The 19,220-nt window shown below is 38.2% G+C and overlaps 1 protein-coding gene across 2 annotated transcripts in view; it reads right to left on the reverse strand.

The window, feature by feature from the left end:
• Positions 1 to 217: 217 nt before the first annotated feature.
• The window catches only part of LOC116859869 (lysine-specific demethylase 4C-like), a 44,459-nt gene continuing 25,456 nt past the window's right edge, over positions 218 to 19,220 (reverse strand). For both annotated transcript variants that reach the window (XM_032845569.1, XM_032845570.1), the window contains 3 exons: positions 7,556 to 7,716; positions 646 to 825; positions 218 to 227 (listed from right to left, as the gene is read on the reverse strand). In XM_032845569.1, coding sequence (XP_032701460.1) covers positions 646 to 825; positions 7,556 to 7,699 — 324 coding nt within the window. In that variant the 5' untranslated portion in view covers positions 7,700 to 7,716 and the 3' untranslated portion in view covers positions 218 to 227. The remainder of the gene's footprint in view (positions 228 to 645; positions 826 to 7,555; positions 7,717 to 19,220) is intronic.

Consider the following 19,220-nt stretch of genomic DNA (forward strand, 5'->3'; position numbering starts at 1 on the left):
GAACTGGGGGCCTGTGGTTTACCCTGTCTGGTTCTGTTCCTCTCAGGTATGGAGAGCTGGAAAGAGCCACTGCCACCTCCCACCAGGATGCAGGCTTGGAGGTTGAGATGCATGGCCTCTTGCTCGTAAAGCATTGTTGGTAGAGTATCCCCAAGCCCCTTACTCCTCCAGCCCAAAATGTGAAGTGACTCTCCAACCCCTATGGCCACGGCACCTTTTGGACTACACTGTCACTGCATGGGCAGGATAAAAGGTGCTGAGGAGCATGGGTGTTAAAAGTCCTATCAGCCAAGAAAAAAAAAGTTTACCCCAGAGCTGGAAAAAAAAAAAGACTTAAACTTTGTGTACAAAGAAAATTTGTCAAACAAATGTGAATCGTGTAAAGTCAAAAATACTCATGGCAACTAAAAGAAAAAAACCATTTACAGATATGACTAAGATGATAAAACGAGAAATAATTTCCTTAGCAGTAAGCTAAATATAAGCACGCAACCACATGAAGAACAGAAAACAGAAACTCTTAAATGAAAACTGAAAGAAGATGTGCAGGAGACTCCTACTTCTCATCACAAGCTCCTCTGTCTACTTGATTTCTTACCATGTTCATGTATATCTTCAAAAGCAAAAACAGCAAAGTGTATGCACTCACTTGCCACTGTTAGCCAGCTGCCTGAACTCCTTCACTGTCATGGCTTTTTTCTGGATGTTGTATTGAGTGAAGAGTCCAGACTGCCCAGTGACCATTTGCTGAATCGGTGCTGGAATAAGCAAATTATCAATGTCATCATAGCACTGCCGTGGCTTCCATTCCCGAGGAGGAATCACCTAAAAATAAAATAATAAAATAAAATATTATCCAGAAAATATTCCAGGTAGTCATTTAGCTTTGATATTCCAACAGAAGAGAAGTGAAGAATTTCTCAGCATTTCTGTAACAAATGTGTAGAAGAACTATGAAGATTCAGAGTAAGGGAAATGCCTTGTATTCTCCTAAATATTCACCTTACTGATTTGATTTTTTTAACAACAAAATTTATTTAGCATTATTCCAAACAGTACTTTTATTAACTTATTTTTTAGCTGATACTAGTAACCTCTCAATTTTAAAAGTAAAATTGAAAGACACACAAAATAACTTGAAATTCAATCATGCTTATATTAATACAATAAAAAAATAAGCAAATATATGTTTAGTCAGTATTTTTTTTTTAAATACCTCTCACACAACATGGCAAATCGCAGAGTGGTGTGCTAGTAAATGTTTAACAATCAGTTTTCTGGGAAGGTGGAGAACACCTTGAATTTGTAGCTCTCGCCTGTTTCCATGATGTAACTACACCCATCATGGCTAATTTGAGCTTACCAACATGTCATCATTGAACAGGAAGTCGAAAAGAGACATACATTATCAATGCTTTTGTTCCCATATGAGGTTGTTCAGCACACCACTCTTTTCCAACAGTATTTTTTTTTTTTTAAGATTTTATTTATTTACTTGACAGAGATCACAAGTAGGCAGAGAGGCAGGCAGAGAGAGAGGGGGAACCAGGCTCCCCACTGAGCAAAGAGCCTGATGCGGGGCCTGGATCCCAGGACCCTGAGATCATGACCTGAGCCAAAGGCAGAGGCTTAACCCCCTGAGCCACCCATGTGCCCAATTTTCCAACAGTATTTAAACACTTAATCATTAACAGTGAAAAGATCAATAAACAGTATGACCAAAAACATATACGCTTATGATTAAAAATTAGAAGGGACAAAGTTATCAAGTCATGATTTATAGATGGAATATATTCACCTTTAGAAACTGTTTCAATTTCTTAAGAAAAACTTTAAAAAATTAATTGCAAAATATAGATAGCACACATCAATAAATGCATGATTACAAATATGTAACTGTGAATTATAAAGCTACACCAGAGTACCTCTATGTGCCCTCCAAACACATTTATCTCTTGCCCAATCACAGCATTTATGGTATGCATTTCCCTGCTAGGGTTTATATGGCTTTTTTGGGTGCCTGGGTATGCATCCCTAGCACCGGTTTTTAAAATGAATGGAAATATAATCATCCATATATACATATCTTCTTTGAGGTTTATCTTTTGTGTTCCACTCAGTATTTTTCTGAGATTCAAATATGATGGTCTATATAGCTGAAGTTCACTGATATTCACTCCTACTGTACTCCCTCATACAAATATTTATTCATAAATGGGGAACCATTTAGTGCTCACTTGTTTTTTTCTGATTATTTTGTTTGTTATTTCTGATTATTCTGTGATTTTGCAAATAACACTGCTATAATATTGTTGTGTGCATTTTCTGCTGCATATAAGCACACCATTCTCTAAAATAAACACATATCTACGGACACTCCCAACAGTGAAATTATTGGGATGCTGGATATGTATAGATCAAATTTAACAGTTATTACTAAATGTTTGTCAAAATGGTTGTACCATTTCACATTCCCACCAGCAATGTATGCAGTCTTTTTCTTTGGCTCCCCATATTCATCATTACTTTGTATTGTCAGTCATTTAAATTTTAGCCTTTCCTAGAGGTTGTGTAATGATAGTCAAGTGTAGATTGAAAGAATATGAAAAAAAAAGTGAGCTGTCAAGTCTAAAGTTAATTTAATTTTCATCAGCGATATAGAGATATTTCACATTTTACTTCCACCAAGGTATGTTAGTTTAAAATGAGAATAGATACAATCATATTATATGCTGTTGAAAACACATACTCAATACTTTAAAAGAATTTGGATAATTGTAACAAATGCATATGGATAAACATACCAAATTGTCTTCAGGACATATTGAAAGGGGAAAAGGTTGTAAATACTAACTTGCTCTTCATCAGAAATAAGTGCAAATAATCCAAAAAATTGAAACATGGATTGATTCAGGCTGTTGTTTAGAAACAAATATATCTATAATCAAAATTAATATTATATTTCGAGTTCAATATTTTCCTATCTGTGAAAAAAGTTTTGTAGCAATTTTCTTTTCTAAATTTAGAGAAGCAATGAATGTAACAAATTTATGAAAATTAAACATTATCTTTATAAATATTTCATGTATGTGTTCATTTATTTTTGATAAAAGTGTTCAGACAGAACTTTAAAAATTTGTAAGTTCAGGTCTATAATAAAAATCTTATTTTTGGACTGTAATTTTAAATCTCAGATTTTCTTACATAGGAAATAGAAGCACAAGATACATAGGACTTTAAAAGACTCCAAAATTAAACTTTTACATACAATGACTCTTTAACTGAAGGAAACCCATTCCTCCTAAAGTTTACCTTCTTATTATATCAAAATAAAAACAAACATTTTATTTTACATCACCATTTCCCCAATCCCAGCCTGCACCCTATACTCAAAAGAAAATTTCTGACTGAAACCTGTAGTTGCCCTACTTATCTTGAAATAAGTTGCTATTATCACCATCTAAATACTGAGGAAGAAGGAATAAGAGGAAGAGCAGTGCATCTTGTAATCTTTCTTCACACCTGGAGGACATAGATCACTGTCTATACTCTCCAGGCTATTCACAAAACTATGTAACGTGCATAACCTATGGCCCAGGACAGTCTATGTCCAGATTACTGTCATGTAATAATTTTACCCACTTCATATGTAATAAAGTTTCCTCATAATCTTTCTCCACGAAAACAATGTAAATTTTACATTTAAAGAGACTGTGATCTTCACCTTGCCAACTTTACAACTACCTTTTAGATAGAAAGTCTGGGGTCAAATCTCTCACTATGGAAATAAAAGTTAAATCTAAAGTATAAATCTTAAAAAATGTTGATAAAAGAAAAACCAAGACAGACTACAATCTAAGGCCAAAGTCACTACTACTGGAACTACTCAACCCTCTTCTCCAAATCATAAATTAAGAACAATTCATTAAATGGTGCATTAACAAAGAGTCTCATGGGTGGCTCTGTCCCCAGGGCTTACTCTCAAAGCAAACTAGCAGCATTAATACAGTTTTGATTTTGACAACTTGATTTGGTGCAATTTTATACATTTGCTCTTGCTGCAAATTCCAGGAAAAAAAGGCAAGTAGGTGAAACTGACTTTATGTGACTTAGTGTGAAAGGTAACAAAAATGGCCCAAAAAACCCACAAGAAACAAAAGAAAACAAAACAAACAACAACAACAAACAGTTCATTGTACTCCTAGTAGAAGCAAAAGAAAATTATCACAAGACTGAATAAATGAGTATCTCCAACTTTGTCAATAAATCTCATTCAAAAAAAAAAAGTCTGGGGCATCTGTGTGGCTCAGTAGGTTAAAGCCTCTGCCTTCAGCTCAGGTCATGATCCCAGGGTCCTGGGATAGAGCCCTACATCCGGCTCTCTGCTCTGCAGGGAGCCTGCCTTCCCCTCTCTCTCTGCCTGCCTCTCTGCCTACTTGTGATTTCTGTCTGTCAAATAAATAAATAAAAATCTTTAAAAAAAAAAAAAAAAAGTCTAGACTCAGGTGTGTTTTGTTCAACATTCAGAAAACTAACTGTGGTTCTCATTAACTTCATTCTGTTACAGAATGCCAGCAGTGGCACAGGTGTACCCTTGGGAGGATGTGTGCTGCTTTCCCTTCTCATGTTACTAAACGTGCCACCCTACCACAGCACACTCCATAATCTCAGTGGAACATAGTAAAATCTATGTTTTCAAGGAACAAAAGGGGAAAAGAGCAAGACAAAGGGCTGCATTCAAAGCCCAGAGAAGGGGACAACCAGTTACCCCCAACTTTCCTCCACTCAAATAAAGCCCAAATCCTTGCTACCCCACTGCTAGTTTATGATCAAAATTACATGTGTTAGATAATCCTGAAATGATAGTCTCTTCAACTCAAAAATGATTTTTCTCAAAGGGGGCAGTAGGGGGATGGTTTTCCTCCAGATCAAAGATACTGAAGTGCTGAGGTTCCAAAAGTGGGTTCTTTAAGAACTCAATAAATAGGGGCTCCTGGGTGGCTCAGTGGGTTAGGGCCTCTGCCTTCGGCTCGGGTCATGGTCCCAGGGTCCTGGGATTGAGTCCTGCGTCAGGCTCTCTGCTCAGCGGGGAGCCTGCTTCCTCCTCTCTCTCTGCCTGCCTCTCTGCCTCCTTGTGATTTCTGTCTGTCAAATAGATAAATAAATCTTTAAAAAAAAAAAAAAGAACTCAATAAATAAGTTAAACTAAGGATCCCTCATCTGAGAAATTCATTATAAACTTCTTAACTTTTCTCTTTGTTTCCTCTTTTATCTTCCTTTTCTGTCGCCCACCCCTAATAAACTTTCACTCAACTTAATATCCCCCAAATTTTAAACCCTTCCTAGGCAGGACTTGAACCATACACAACAAAATGACAGACCTCAGGGGACAGCTAACAGCACAGTCAAATTGGGTTATAAGATGCAGGAGGACTTGAATACTAAAACACCCCTGCAGTTCTGGGACTTCTCTCCTCTGATATCTGCTCTTAATGCTACTGGACATCCCGCTGGATATGGGAATTCCACGAAGAACCCATGACCCAGCCACAGTCGAGCAGGCTCTGGCAGGGCTCAGGATTCATGAGGTAATGCTGACAAATCTACAGAAACCCAGATTACAAGCTTAACGTTTAGAATAATAAAATGAAGTAAGTACAATAAAACATACTCTTCTGAGGGGACTTTTTTCCGTCCCTCACCCCTTAGCCTCTTACGAAGTAAATTTTTAATTGAAATATATTTCCAGGGACGCCTGGATGGCTCAGTTGGTTAAGCGTCCAACTCCTGATTTCAGCTCGGGTCATGATAATCAGGGTCATGGGATGGAGCCCCTTGTCAGACTCTGCACTCAGCATGGAGTCTGCTTGTTCCTCTCCCTCTCCTCCCCTCATTCACACACTATTTCTGAAATGAAAAAATCTTCTTTAAAAAATTGAAAAAGAAATATATTTCCATTATACATGGAATAGTAATCCATCTCAGGTTGTGATCAAAGGATGAGTTATATAGATTATCTCTCTTTCAAAGTTCTAGCTTTGGATCTATGGGTGCAAACCCACAGTGCAATCTTCAGTGCCTTACTATGACCCTCAGCATATCACAACAACCCCTGACAAGACTCCCCATTTCCATTCTGTCAGCACTTTTCCCAGTCTGTCCACTCTGTCTCCCCGCAATATTCATTCTTCATGTAGGAGCCATTGTGACACTTTCAAAATAATGTCACTGGGATGCCTGGATGGCTCAGTTGGTTAAATGACCAATTCTTGATTTCAGCTCAAGTCATGATCTTAAGGTCCTGGGATAGAGAATGCCCTGTGGCTCCTTGCTCAGCAGGGAGTTGCTTAAGGATTCTCTCCCCTGCCCCTGGCCACCTTCCCCCTCCACCACCGCTGACTCATGTGCACCTGCACACTCTCTCTCAAATACATAGCTTTCAAAAAAACAGAACAAAACAAAACAAAATAATGTCACAAAAATAACAAACACACAAATAGCCATCATGTCTTTCTCTCATCTGCTTTAAGCCCATCAATGATTCCCACCGCACTTCAAGTAAAACCCCCAAGGCTTACTAAGCCCAAGCAAGCCCAGGATGATCTGGCCCCTTCCAGGGCTCTTACCTTACTTACCAACCTCTTCCTCTGCTCACTGAGCCCCAAATTCACAGACCACCTTCCTATTCCTCCCACACATGAAGCTCAGGTCAGCCTTCAGGCCTCTGGACTTGCTATTCTCTCTGTCCCCACATCTTGAAAAAGTTGGTTTCTTTATATTCTTTTGGCCTCTGCTTAAATGTCCTTATCTCACCACCCTAAGAAGCTACCTCCAGAATATAAACTCAACAGGGGCAGAAATGTGGTCTTTACTATCCCATCTCCCAGGACATGGCAGTACCCGGTATGTAGTAGGCACTCTCCACACTTGATAAGCAAGTAACTGAAAAGAAAACAGAATACACAAATCTACAGAGAAAGAAAATAGATTAGTGGTCACGTACAGCTGAGGGATAGCAGGGAACAGAAAATGACTGCCAACGAGTACCAGTGAACTGTACATTTTAAGTGGCCAAATTGTACGGTATGTGAATTATATTTCAGTAAATCTGTTATATTTGTAAAAGGGGAAAGAGAGACAGAAACAATTAGAAGGAAAAGAGGAGGGAGAGAGAGGGGAAAGGGAGGAGTTACGTTCCGGTTAATAACGGTCCTCTATGAGAAAGTGACGAAAGCTATGAATACTCTCACCTCTCTCTGGAGACCATACATGGATCTCTTTAGTTTCTAGAAGCCACATGTCTTTAAAAAAAAAAAAGAAGAAGACGAAGAAGAAGAAGAGGAAGAAGAAGCCCTAGAACACGACCTAGCATAAATAGTTAAAAGGAAAAATAAGACAATTATTCTTTGAAGATAATAAATGCTCTGCATGAATTAATGAAAACAAAATTTGCGAATATTCTCTGGAATAAACCATTTCCCATATTATGAAGACTAAGAGCAAAAACGAAAGGCCAAGTGATTGTTCTTAGTTTAAAGGATGTGAGGATAATCACCTTTGCAAGACCTGCTCGATGGGCTCCTTTAGACTCCATGTATGCGAGGTATTTGTTGAACTCCCGGAACTCCTCCATGGAGGGTCTGAAGGTCATGATCTTACAGCTGGGGTTCAAAGGACTCTCCACCTCGGCCACCTCCATGATGGCTGGGGCAGTCTCTGCAGAGGAGATGATGCAGTCATCAGCACTGAATTACTGTGTGCTTAAGGCTGGTGGTCATTTCTCCCAAACAGCATATAAGCACCCCAGTCCCAGCAGAAACTCTTCTCTTTTAGTTACTTACCATTCTCATTAATACCCCATTAAGGAGACTTCCTCATCTCTCCCAAACTCTTGGGAAAAGAACCTGTTTTGAGCCATTCCTCCTCCCAAGTTCCTATTCCTGCATTCAAACACTGACCTGATTATATCGCTCACCTCTTCAAAATCCTTCCTAGTGAGAATGAATTTTCTAACTTTCCAAGTTTACAAAAGGTATTGTTCCTATGTACCAGTTCTGAAACAGACTCTCTCACACACACAACTGTATAAAGGCCTAACCTTTGATGAGTAGTGAATGGACAATGCCCAACATCCCCAGCACAGGATTTTTAAGTGTCCTAATATGCTTTCCTATAATAATTTACAAGCTACCCATTCAGCAAAACTACCAAGTACCAGGCTAAAATACTAGAGATAGAAAAAAGGGTAAGATTTGTCTTCACCATCCAAAGTTACTATCTAGAGGTGGAACAGACTTCAGTACAAAACTGTACACAGGCAGAGGTAATTAACTCCACCTAAATTACTCCAAAATGACTTCAGAGTTAAGACTTAGTAGAAGGTATAGGGGTTTGCCAGATAAGAGAAAGAGCATTCTGAGCAGTGAAAATATCTGGAAGTATTGTTGAAGACAGAATTTAGTTTGCCTAGAGTTCAGAAAGGAAGGATTACAGGATATCAAAGTAGAAAAATAGGCAAAAATATGAACTAAATCTTGCTGACAATAACCAGGATGATTCCCTCAATATGTACTGAACACTTCAGACATACAGAGTGAAAAAATTAGTAAGAAGCACTGGCCTGCCTGCCCCAGAAAGGATTCCTATCCCCATCCCACTTCTAGAACCAATAATGTACCTGGTATCTGACAATCCAAACAACAAATAGTCTCAGAACAAAGCTCTTTTTTTTTTTAATAAATTTAATTTGCCCGACAAAAAAAAAAAAAATTGGGAATAGATGGAATACATAAAGATGAAAACATGCTATGGGATAATAAGAGGTTAAAATGGATCAGGGCTACAGATAAAGACATGATCATCATTCATAAAGGTTTAAATAAGCATTCTCTCACAAAATACATGTGAGAAGAATCAAATTAATCCTGCCACCCACTAGGAACTTAAATATAAAGGAAAAAATCTGCATGGAGGGGCGCCTGGGTGGCTCAGTGGGTTAAGCCGCTGCCTTCGGCTCAGGTCATGATCTCAGAGTCCTGGGATCGAGCCCCACATCGGGCTCTCTGCTCAGCAGGGAGCCTGCTTCCTCCTCTCTCTCTGCCTGCCTTTCTGCCTGCTTGTGATCTCTCTCTGTCAAATAAATAAATAAAATCTTAAAAAAAAAAAATCTGCATGGATATAGATAAGTTAATACATGACATAAAATATTCTATATATATATTTTTTTTTAATTTAAATTCAATTAGCCAGGGAACCTGGGTGTCTCAATCATTAAGTCTCTGCCTTTGGCTCAGGTCAGGATCCCAGGGCCTGCTTCTCCCTCTCCCTCTCCCCTGGCTTGCGTTCCCTCTCTAGGGGTCTCTCTCTCTGTCAAATAAATAAAATCTTTAAAAATAATTAAATAAAAATTAGCCGACATATATTACATCACTAGTGTCAGATGTAGTGTTCAGTGATTCATTAGGTGCCTATAACACCCAGTGGGGTAACTGGGTCATGGGCATTAAGGAGCACAAGGGTTCTGATAAGCACTGGGTGTTATTCTGTATTCTCTTTGCCTCAGGGAGGAAGCATGCAAAAGAAAAAACCTTCCAGGCCACCTCCCCACCCACTTCCCTTCACACCTATATAACAGATGTGCATGCCCAATGCTGGGTTGCAGGATGAAAGTTTGACCTCTATACAAGACACACATAATCCTTTAGAAGCACCTAGATCAAACCTTTACCTAACTATCATGGCCTTGTCTACCACTACAGTCTGCATTATATTTTAAGCTCCAACAACGCTCACTGATTTGTGCTTCTCAAAACAAGTAGAACCCTCTGTGCCTCTGCCTAAATCATTCCCTCCCATCAGGGCAGCCTTTAACTGTCTCCTCACCTGGCAAACTCCTGGCCACTGTTAAGATTCTCAATCCTACCCAAGTAGGCCTAGGTGAACCAGCCTTTGTGTTTTGACTTCCCACCCTATATTCCTCATAGTAGTTGCCTATCACAGTGGTTGGCACTTCTGACCATACACTGAACTCTAAACTCAAGGGAAAAGCAGGCTGTCTCTGTAAACCCTAACTTCCAGTCTGAGATCCAGCCTGGTTTGTAACATCTGCTATAATAACTATTTGCTAACTGAATAAAGAAATAAATGCCAAAATGTTGAAATATTTATACAAAATGATACCAAATGCAGGAAAAAGGAAAGCACTGATCTCACACACAGAAAAGTTACTTAGAAAACAGACTCATTGCTTGACAGGTAAAGAATAATCTGAGCAGTGAGAAAGGAGAAGCTCCCAGACTACCTTTGTAGAAACATTTGGTACCTGGAAGGCAGCTTTACTTTTACCCTGGCCAAAGAACAAGGGTGTCATGCATAGCTCTCCCACAGAGGAAAAAAACACTAAAAAAAAACTCAAAATCCATCCAGTCTCTCGAAGAACCACTACTGAATGCCTAACTGCTGAGTAGGCATTCAGGAGGGAATGAAGAGAAACCCTAACAGGAGGGGAGTGAAGCAAACAATAAATAAGTCAGAAGCACACTGAAGAAGAAACCAAGGAGTAGTTATTTTATATAGGGTAAGTGAAGAAGCATTTCAGATGCCTGAAGGAGGGAATAAATCATGCAGATAACTGGAAGAAAAGCATTTGGACTAAAGTAACAGCAAGGAGTGTCTTGGGCTCTTCGAGGAATAGGAAGGATGTAAGTGTGACTGGAAGTCATAAAGCAAGAGAGTGGAGAAAGGGAAAGGGAGAAAAGGAGTTTGGGGGAAATAATCTGGGACTCTTCCCCTTCTTATACATTCTCATTCTTGATACTTTCAAGAAGATGACAGTGTTTTCTAAGGTAACTCTTCCAGAGGATTTTAAGCAGAGCACTGAGCAGGCTCATCATTCTGACTATTGTATCAAAGACAAGGTTGGAAGCACAGAGACAATTTACACCAATCCAGGCAAAATAAAATGGTGACTTGGACCAGAAGTGGGCAGTGAGAAGTGGTCAGATTGCAGATACATTCAGAACAAAATTTCCTGATAGAAGTGAGAGAAATGTGCAAGTCAAGATTTCTGGTCTAAAATACAAAACAATGGCTCTGACAAGAAACTGATGCAATGAGACTGTTAAGATATGCAGCAAATTAGTAGCAATCAGAATTAAATATCTGCCCTTGACCTAGTTTGCTAACTTGTCTGTGAAACATACTTTGCCTCCTCCTCCTGTCACTATTCGCTGATAACACAAACTGAGTTCTACCTACAAATCAGGTACATACACTAAAGACCTAGTTAACTTATGTTTCAGACCCTTTTCAATCTATAAAGTTAATATATGATCACTATAAAATTTGAAATATGCTAAAATTTCTAAAAATTTAATGTTAATCCCACGACCCAAATCTTTGCCAACATGACAGGCAAAAAAAAAAAAAAAAAAAAAAAGTCTATTGTTAAGTTTCTTTTTTTTTTGGACATTAATAACCGTTTTCATTTTATTTTTGGGTTGCCTCCTTATGTTCTCTACCCTTAAAAGGTGGTTTATAAGTTCACTATTCCTTGAGTTTTTCCTAATCCACATTTATCACTATTAAGCCTAATCATGGTGCTACAATCAAATTCCCAGTCACCCTTCTTTCTTTTACCTTTAGTTCTCTGAAGCAGAAGAGTAGGTTCAAAATGCTTTTGCAGTGTTTCCTACTCAGAGAAAGACTTATACTTTGGGGAAAATATACCTGTGATTTTCAGCTGGAGGTGATGTAATTAATAATAATTTTTTTAATGCCACACCTCTTACAGACAGTCCCCAAAGTGAGTGACAACAGCTGATGACAACTTTATTGTTTTGCTTCTAGAGAGCGAGTCGTCAATGATTTTTCAGACCACCTAAACCAAACAGCCAAATTTATAGTAAGCACCCTAAGAATTTTTTCTTAATTAAAGATCTTTTTCAGCAAGTGAAGGAAAGTGTAACACTAATTCATACTTATAGAACTCTCCCAAGCTTCTGTTCTGAAAAGTTGTACTTTATCATGAAGGAAAAACATGTGCTCTTTTTATCTTAATCATATATCTTTATTTGGCAATTGAAAAGAAACTGAAGTAATGCTTTGCTGCTAAATGTAAATCTATATCCTATATAACTTTCCTGTGTACACTTATATTTCCAAATTGTGTTCTCTTATTTAAGTAATTTCTGCGGAAAATGTAAAAACACATGATTCTCATCTTAGGATTACTCGTTTCTTAGACAATGCCTGCCACAGAACTGGTATGCACTGCTTATGGCCTCTGAAGAGAATACTTAAGGATCAACTATAAAGTACAACCCTGGGAGATAAAGCACTCACCATTTAAGCAGATAATATATTAAGCTAAAAAGAAAATGAACCAAGGCACGATTACTAGCTATGCCAGTGTTAGATGAGAACATTACCCCCATGATTCCTCATATGGACCTGCTGGAACCCTGGAGGCCGTCCTTTCCAGTCCTCACTCACTCCTACTTCCCCTACAGTGAGATTTTAGAAGAAACTGTCCAGCCAAGGCCCAGATGTTACAGATATGACTACCTTGCTCTACTTTCAGTAGAGCCAAGTGCCACGTCCACCAGAGTGAGGGCTTGGACTTTGCCTGAGGTAGCTGGAAAGCTGGCATTTCTATTCCAACACTGTAATTCACCCAGTTTGGTCTCACAGTGAGTCAATAAGCTTCTTCTTACATAGTGCTCAGTCAGGCGTTGTTATGAGTTTAATTGTGTCCCCCAAAAAGATGTGTTAAAACCTAAGCCTTAATACAGGTGAATATGACCTTATTTGGAAGCACAGGTTTTGCAGATGTAAGCAAGTAAGATGAGATCATGTTCAACACCTCATCCAATATGACCGGTGTCCTTATAAAAGGAGAAGAGTCAGAAAAAGAGGGAAGAATAATGTGAAGATGGAGGCAGGCAGACGATGTCACACAGCTGCAAACCAAGGAATGTCAGCCAATACACAAGGCTAAGACAAAGGCACAGATCTTCCCCCGGATCCTTCAGAGAAAGCATGGCCATGCTGACACTTTGATTTTGGCTTTCTACCCTCTAGAACTGTAAGAAGATAAATTTCTCTCATTTTAAGCCATCCAAGTTTGTGGTTAGTCATTATGGCAGCCCTAACAAACTAATACCGACATCAGGGATCAGACTGATGGGACCCTGGTAGACGGCCACATTCTCCAACCCCAGCTTCACCAATACTAAAGCCTGTAATACTCTGACCTTCCATCTGACTCCATCTTTCTCAAATGGGTGGGAAAGTGGCGGAACACTCTAAAAATGCCACATTAACCATTAGCATGTCTATCCAGGAACTGAACCACAACAGGGTCATCTGGCTTTAAAGCCTGCCCTTTTCTGTCATCCCAGGACTTCACAGGCCTGGATCCCTAAAATGAAAATGAAGACAGCAAAGAAAAGCCCTCAGCCTATTAATCATTTTTTGCCTGAGCTAGACTCATTCCTCTCCCAAAAACCCGGGCAGCTCTTCTTGAATCATCTTGGTCCCATTCAACCTTGCTTCACCAGCCTACAGAGACCAGAAGTAAAAATGGGAAGGTGGACTCAGGGAGATAGTTCTGGGACAGAAGAGCCAAGGCAACAAATGAATCTGTACAAAACTTTCTTTTATTGCACAGATAATATATGGGTCCCAGGAGAAGGTTTCTAAAGAGAGATGATCCAAGTAAACATCTAAATTCTCTCCAACAATCTGTACCGGCCAAATCATAATCCTGATCACACCCCTCTTACACCCTTAGTGGATGGGAACAGGCAAAAGTCATCCTCCTGGGCAAGGCTTCTCCTCTTGATCACCAAAGATCTGGCAAGATTAACAGATACTGGAGCACTGAGGCTGTCATCTCCTCAGACTTAAGTATGCAATAGAGTGTGTTGGAACCATTAAAGCTGGCAAGTATTCACTCTTGGCCCCACCTGGCAAGACATTCCTTTCCAGGGTCACACTATAGCCAGGTCTAGACTTCAGTGGGTCAGGAGAAGAAATTTTCCTTTCATGAAATGCTCACAATGTAATTAATTCTAGTTGCAAACCCCAAACTTCTCAGCACTAAATCTTACAGCATATAACATCTAATTTATATGTCCCCTTCAGTCTTGCAACAATTTTTCAAATGCACTGAGTCAGATATTAATTACATATGTCATTTCTTGGTTTTCCTTTCTCTATCTCTTAAACTTCCATAGTATCCATTAATAGGGGTCTGGCTGAATCCATGTATTACTTCTGACAACACAGTATAGGCAACATAAAAAGAATGAGAGAGATCTCTAAGTAAAGATCTGGAGTGATTTCCAAATTACACTGTTAAATTAAAAAAGCAAAGTGCAGAACAGTTTATAATATTCTACTTTTTGTATAGGAAGCAAGATCAAACCCATAAAAATGGTTACCTAAAGGGAAAAGAAGACGCAAGTAAGGAAGCAAAACTTCTATGAGTATAGCCCTACATATAGTTTTAACTCTGAAATCATATAAATAATTTACAAAATTAAAAAGAAAAAAAAGACCTCAAAACTGAAAAACAAGCTAATTACATAATAAGTCAGTGGCATAAGCAAACAAGGAAAAGAACTGCTTAAGTAACTGTGAGTCAAAGTGTTTAGGCTATAGATTCTAACAGGATATATTTTGGGATATAGAACAATTTTTAAAGATATATATAAATTGTATTTATTTGTCAAATTGTTAGTAGTAATATTATTGGTATTGGGTCTTTTTTAACTATTACAAGTATACTATAAGATACAGCAAATAAGTAATAATGCTAATGTCATTGGGGACCAAGATTTTCATTATAAAGAGATACCAATATAAAATTCTTGATTAAAAACTTAATCTTTCACTAGAATTAAAACAGCAATATGAACTCAAGATTTTTTTCTCTCAAAATATTTATCTCCTAGTACTGCCCACTTAAAAAGGCATGGAAGTAATGACAAGACAGTAGCAAAAACTACACTTTGCACAAAAATTATGGTCTCTAAATACCATATCTCAATGAAAAGAACCAGGGATCTTTGTAGAAAAGGCTGGTTCCAAGTTTGGGACAAGAAATATATAAGATGTGTCTAGAACTTGTTTGTGCCAGCAAGCTATCAAAGACTACTGATGATACATATCACTTCAAAATTAACATCACTACTAAGAAAATTAGATATCATGTTCCTCCTGATAAGATGTACTAAGAAGGATACATCTACTTATATGGCTATTCTACCAAAAGTAAATAATTTATATCTAATCATGAGGAAACATCAGGAAAGGCCAAATTAAGTGATATTCTTACAAATAAGAGGTTATACTCTTCAAAAATGTGAAGGTCATAAAAGACAAAAGATTAAAAAGTAGTTCCTGATTTTAAAAAGACTAATGAAAGATGTGATCCTTGGATCCTGGACCAAAAAACAATTTTTTTCTCTTTTCCTATGCTACAAAGAATATCATTGGGATAAATGGTGAATCTGAAAAAGATCTGATCAGATAATAGTGCTGTGTCAAATTAATTTTCTGATCTTGATAACTATACTGTGGTTAGAGAATGCTAAAAAAATTTTATGTTTTTAGGAACATAAAATGATGTGTTTACAGTTAGAGGGGCATTACATATATAAGTTACTTTCAAATGGTTAAGAAAACATTATGCACATGCACACACGCACACACACACGAAAGAATAAATAAATAATAAGCATAGAGAAACTATAACATTTAGGAAATCTGTATGAAGTGTATGGGGAACATCCTGTTCTCTTTTTGGCAAATTTTCTGTAAGTCTGAATTTATTTCCAAATAAGTCAAGAAAACAAAAACAACTAATGGGAGTCATATCAAAAGGACATGGGAACTTTGGAGAAAACAGTCACAGTGGCCCCAGGCAGGTGTTAGAGTCTGAGTGGATGAAGAGAAAATCCTGCAAGCACAGCAGTAGCAACACTAGGAGACCGGATACATACTGGCCTATAACAGGAGCCAAGTTCTCCCCATTGGAGAAAGGAATTTACAGATATGGAGGGGGAGGAAATTAGAACTGACCTTTGGTAATAGATTAGAATTTGGGAGCACAGGTATAAGCTCGCAGTGTGTATGTATGTATGTGGGTAGATATGTGAATGTGTATACATACATGTCCATGAATATGTACAGATACTTCCTTAGCTCTGCCCACTGAGAGGTCTTGGGAGCTGTAATACCACAGTAACAATGAGCTCTCAAATCTTGGTTTCTAAATACCACCATCCACTGAAAGGAATCAGGGCTTCTTGGACTGATTCCAGGGCTGGTGAGAGAAAGTACAAGGTAAACCAAGAACATCTTGTTGTGTGCCAGAAAGTAAGGAAACACTCAAAAAACAAAAGGGAACATGTCTAAGGACATAAAAGCCAACCTGAAAGGGCTTCCATTGGCTAAATCTGGGGGAAAATGAGCATCAAAATAAAGGATAGTAATCAATATAATCAATTAAATAAAATAAGAAACTATGAGTCCACAGTGAAGTAAATATAATAAAAAAGTTATTAAATCTGTAAGTATATGATATTCCTTTTTTAAAAAAGCATCATTCACCATTAGAATATATCAACATACTATTCCAAAAATGTATAAATAAAGAGAAGGAAACAAGCACTTATCTTGCTTTTTCTGGAACAACTGCTATTTTAAAGTAAAGAACTGATACCAGAAAGTTCTTCTTTACAGAAAAATTCCAACTAGTAAATGTAGTAAAAATGACAGAATTATATCATCACCATTTTTTTTTACAATCCCTAAAAAATAATCTAGGGAAACATCATCACTGGCTGCTAAAATCATGAGATGACAAGTTAACAGGAAGCTTTATAATGGAGGAATCAGGCTCAGGCTCATTAATCACTGGAACAGACAGACATGACTTGAAGCAATGGAAAATACATAGCATCACCTATTAATTGTTTTTACCTTAAAAAAGTAAATCTGAATCTAAACCAACCCATTAAACCATTGACTCTTATCACCAATTGTCAGGAAATAAGGAACAAAGTAAATACCACCACAGGAAAATAATGTGCCAAATCTGGAATATGAGACAGCCTTCATTCCAAATGCCAATAGAAAAGAAGGAGAGTAACGTAAGGGTTGGGAGCAAGGGACTGTTACAGAATAAAAAGGACATCATACATATGAACAAAAACTATATGCATCAACAACTGTTCACCAGAAATTTTTACAGAAAAGCAATAGAATAATGTAACAAAGCAGGAAAAAATAAGATTAAAAAAAGCAAAAACAAAGAGTGTGCCTTGCTGGCTCAGTCAGTGGAACATACAGCTCTTGATCTTGGGGTTGGTCCTGAGTTCAAACCCCATGTTGGGCGTAGAGCTTAATTAAATTAAAAAAGAATATTATAAATGAGCAGTACAGTAACTAGAATAAAGAGTCTTCAATATGCTTTATATGTATGTATACACATAACTATATTGTTATAAACCTGAGAATTTATGTCCTCATTTGAAGATTTTATTTATTCATTAAGGAGGACACAAGTGCACAAGCTTGAGCAGGGGGGGATGGGCAGAAAGGGAAGGAGAAGGCTAAGGACAGAATCTCAAGTAGACTCCCTACTCAGCAGGGAGCCCCACCCAGGACTTCATCTCAGAACCCTGAGATCATGACCTGAGTAGAAACCAAGCGTTAACTCAGCTTAATCAACTGAGACACCCAGGTGCAGGGAGAACATCCTCATTTAAAAGGCATGAACTAGAACATTGAAACTTTTAAAGTCAATGCTTAAGACTTTTTCTAACTGCCTGCCTTATTATTTTTACCTTGCAAAGTTCAATGGCAGAATGTCAGAGTTCTTTTAACAACAGTCTGATTCCACTAAATAGGCAACTATTAGAAAATGGGAGGTGGGGGAGCGCCTGGGTGGCTCAGTGGGTTAAAGTCTCTGCCTTCAGCTCAGGTCATGATCCCAGGGTCCTGGGATCGAGCCCCACATTGGGCTCTCTGCTCGACAGGGAGCCTGCCTGCCTCTCTCTCTGTCTCTGCCTGCCTCTCTCTCTGTCTCTGCCTGCCTCTCTGCCTACTTGTGATCTTTGTCTGTCAAATGGATAAATAAAATCTTTGAAATAAAAAAAAGCTTTAAAAACAGGAAAAGAAAATGGGGGTGAAAGACGGGGAGACAGACTCTACATTCAGTCATATCATGTGCAACAAAATAACCACCTAATTGTTAGAAATCCTACTATCCTTTGCCCTTGGGATAAAGTTTCCATTCATCTCTACTAATAACATGATCACAATCATATTGGTTTATTAGTCCATGCCCAAATCCTTAGGCTGAAGCACTAAACAAAAAAATCACTATAGCCAATAATAGTTACTTAGCTTCCCAGCACTTAAACTAAATTTACATCATAAAGGTAATCTCAACCAAAGAGAATAACATTTTATTAAAAATTACTCTTGGGGTGCCTAGGTGGCTCAGTTGGTTAAGCGTCTGACTCTTCAGCTCAGGTCAGGAACTTAGGGTCCTGAGATTAAGCCCTTTGTTGGGCTCTGTGATCAGCAGGGAGTCTGCTGGGAATTCTCTCTCTCTCTCTGCCCCCCTCCGCTCACTCTCTCTCTCTCTCCCTCTCTCTAAAATAAATAAATCTTTAAAAACAATTACTATTACAACAGGAGTTGAAGAAAATCACCTTGTATATTTCTCTCAACTACCCCACTTAAGCAGCCAGGTAGAGGAAAGATCATACCTTAGAGCCAGATGGAACTGGGTTGTTGTCTTTTTTAGTAGGCACCATGCCCAACGTGGGGCTTGAACTCATTACCCTCAGATTGAAAGTTACATGCTCTATAGACTGAGGCCGCCAGGTTCCCCAAGAATTGGATTCTAATCCCTCCTATCTATCTCCCCCTCTTAATGAGTGACCTCTGGAAAGTTACTTGAACTAGACCTCTATTTCTCCATCAGTATAATGGGATACCACTCCTCCCCCTACAGCATTGTGATAGGGACTCAGTAAGTAGCTAAATATAAGAGACTAGTACATTGTCAGGTTATATAGCAAGCACACAGATGTTGGCTTAAAAAAAAAAATATTCAAATTAAATCCCTTCTATTACCTTCTTCCCCACTGCTTATATACATGCTCAAATCTCTCCCATGTAATTTTTTAAAAGATTGTATG

The sequence above is a fragment of the Lontra canadensis genome, unplaced genomic scaffold (genome assembly GCF_010015895.1).
Source record: "Lontra canadensis isolate GAN:19392208 unplaced genomic scaffold, GSC_riverotter_1.0 scaffold165, whole genome shotgun sequence".
Classification (NCBI taxonomy): Eukaryota; Metazoa; Chordata; class Mammalia; order Carnivora; family Mustelidae; genus Lontra; species Lontra canadensis.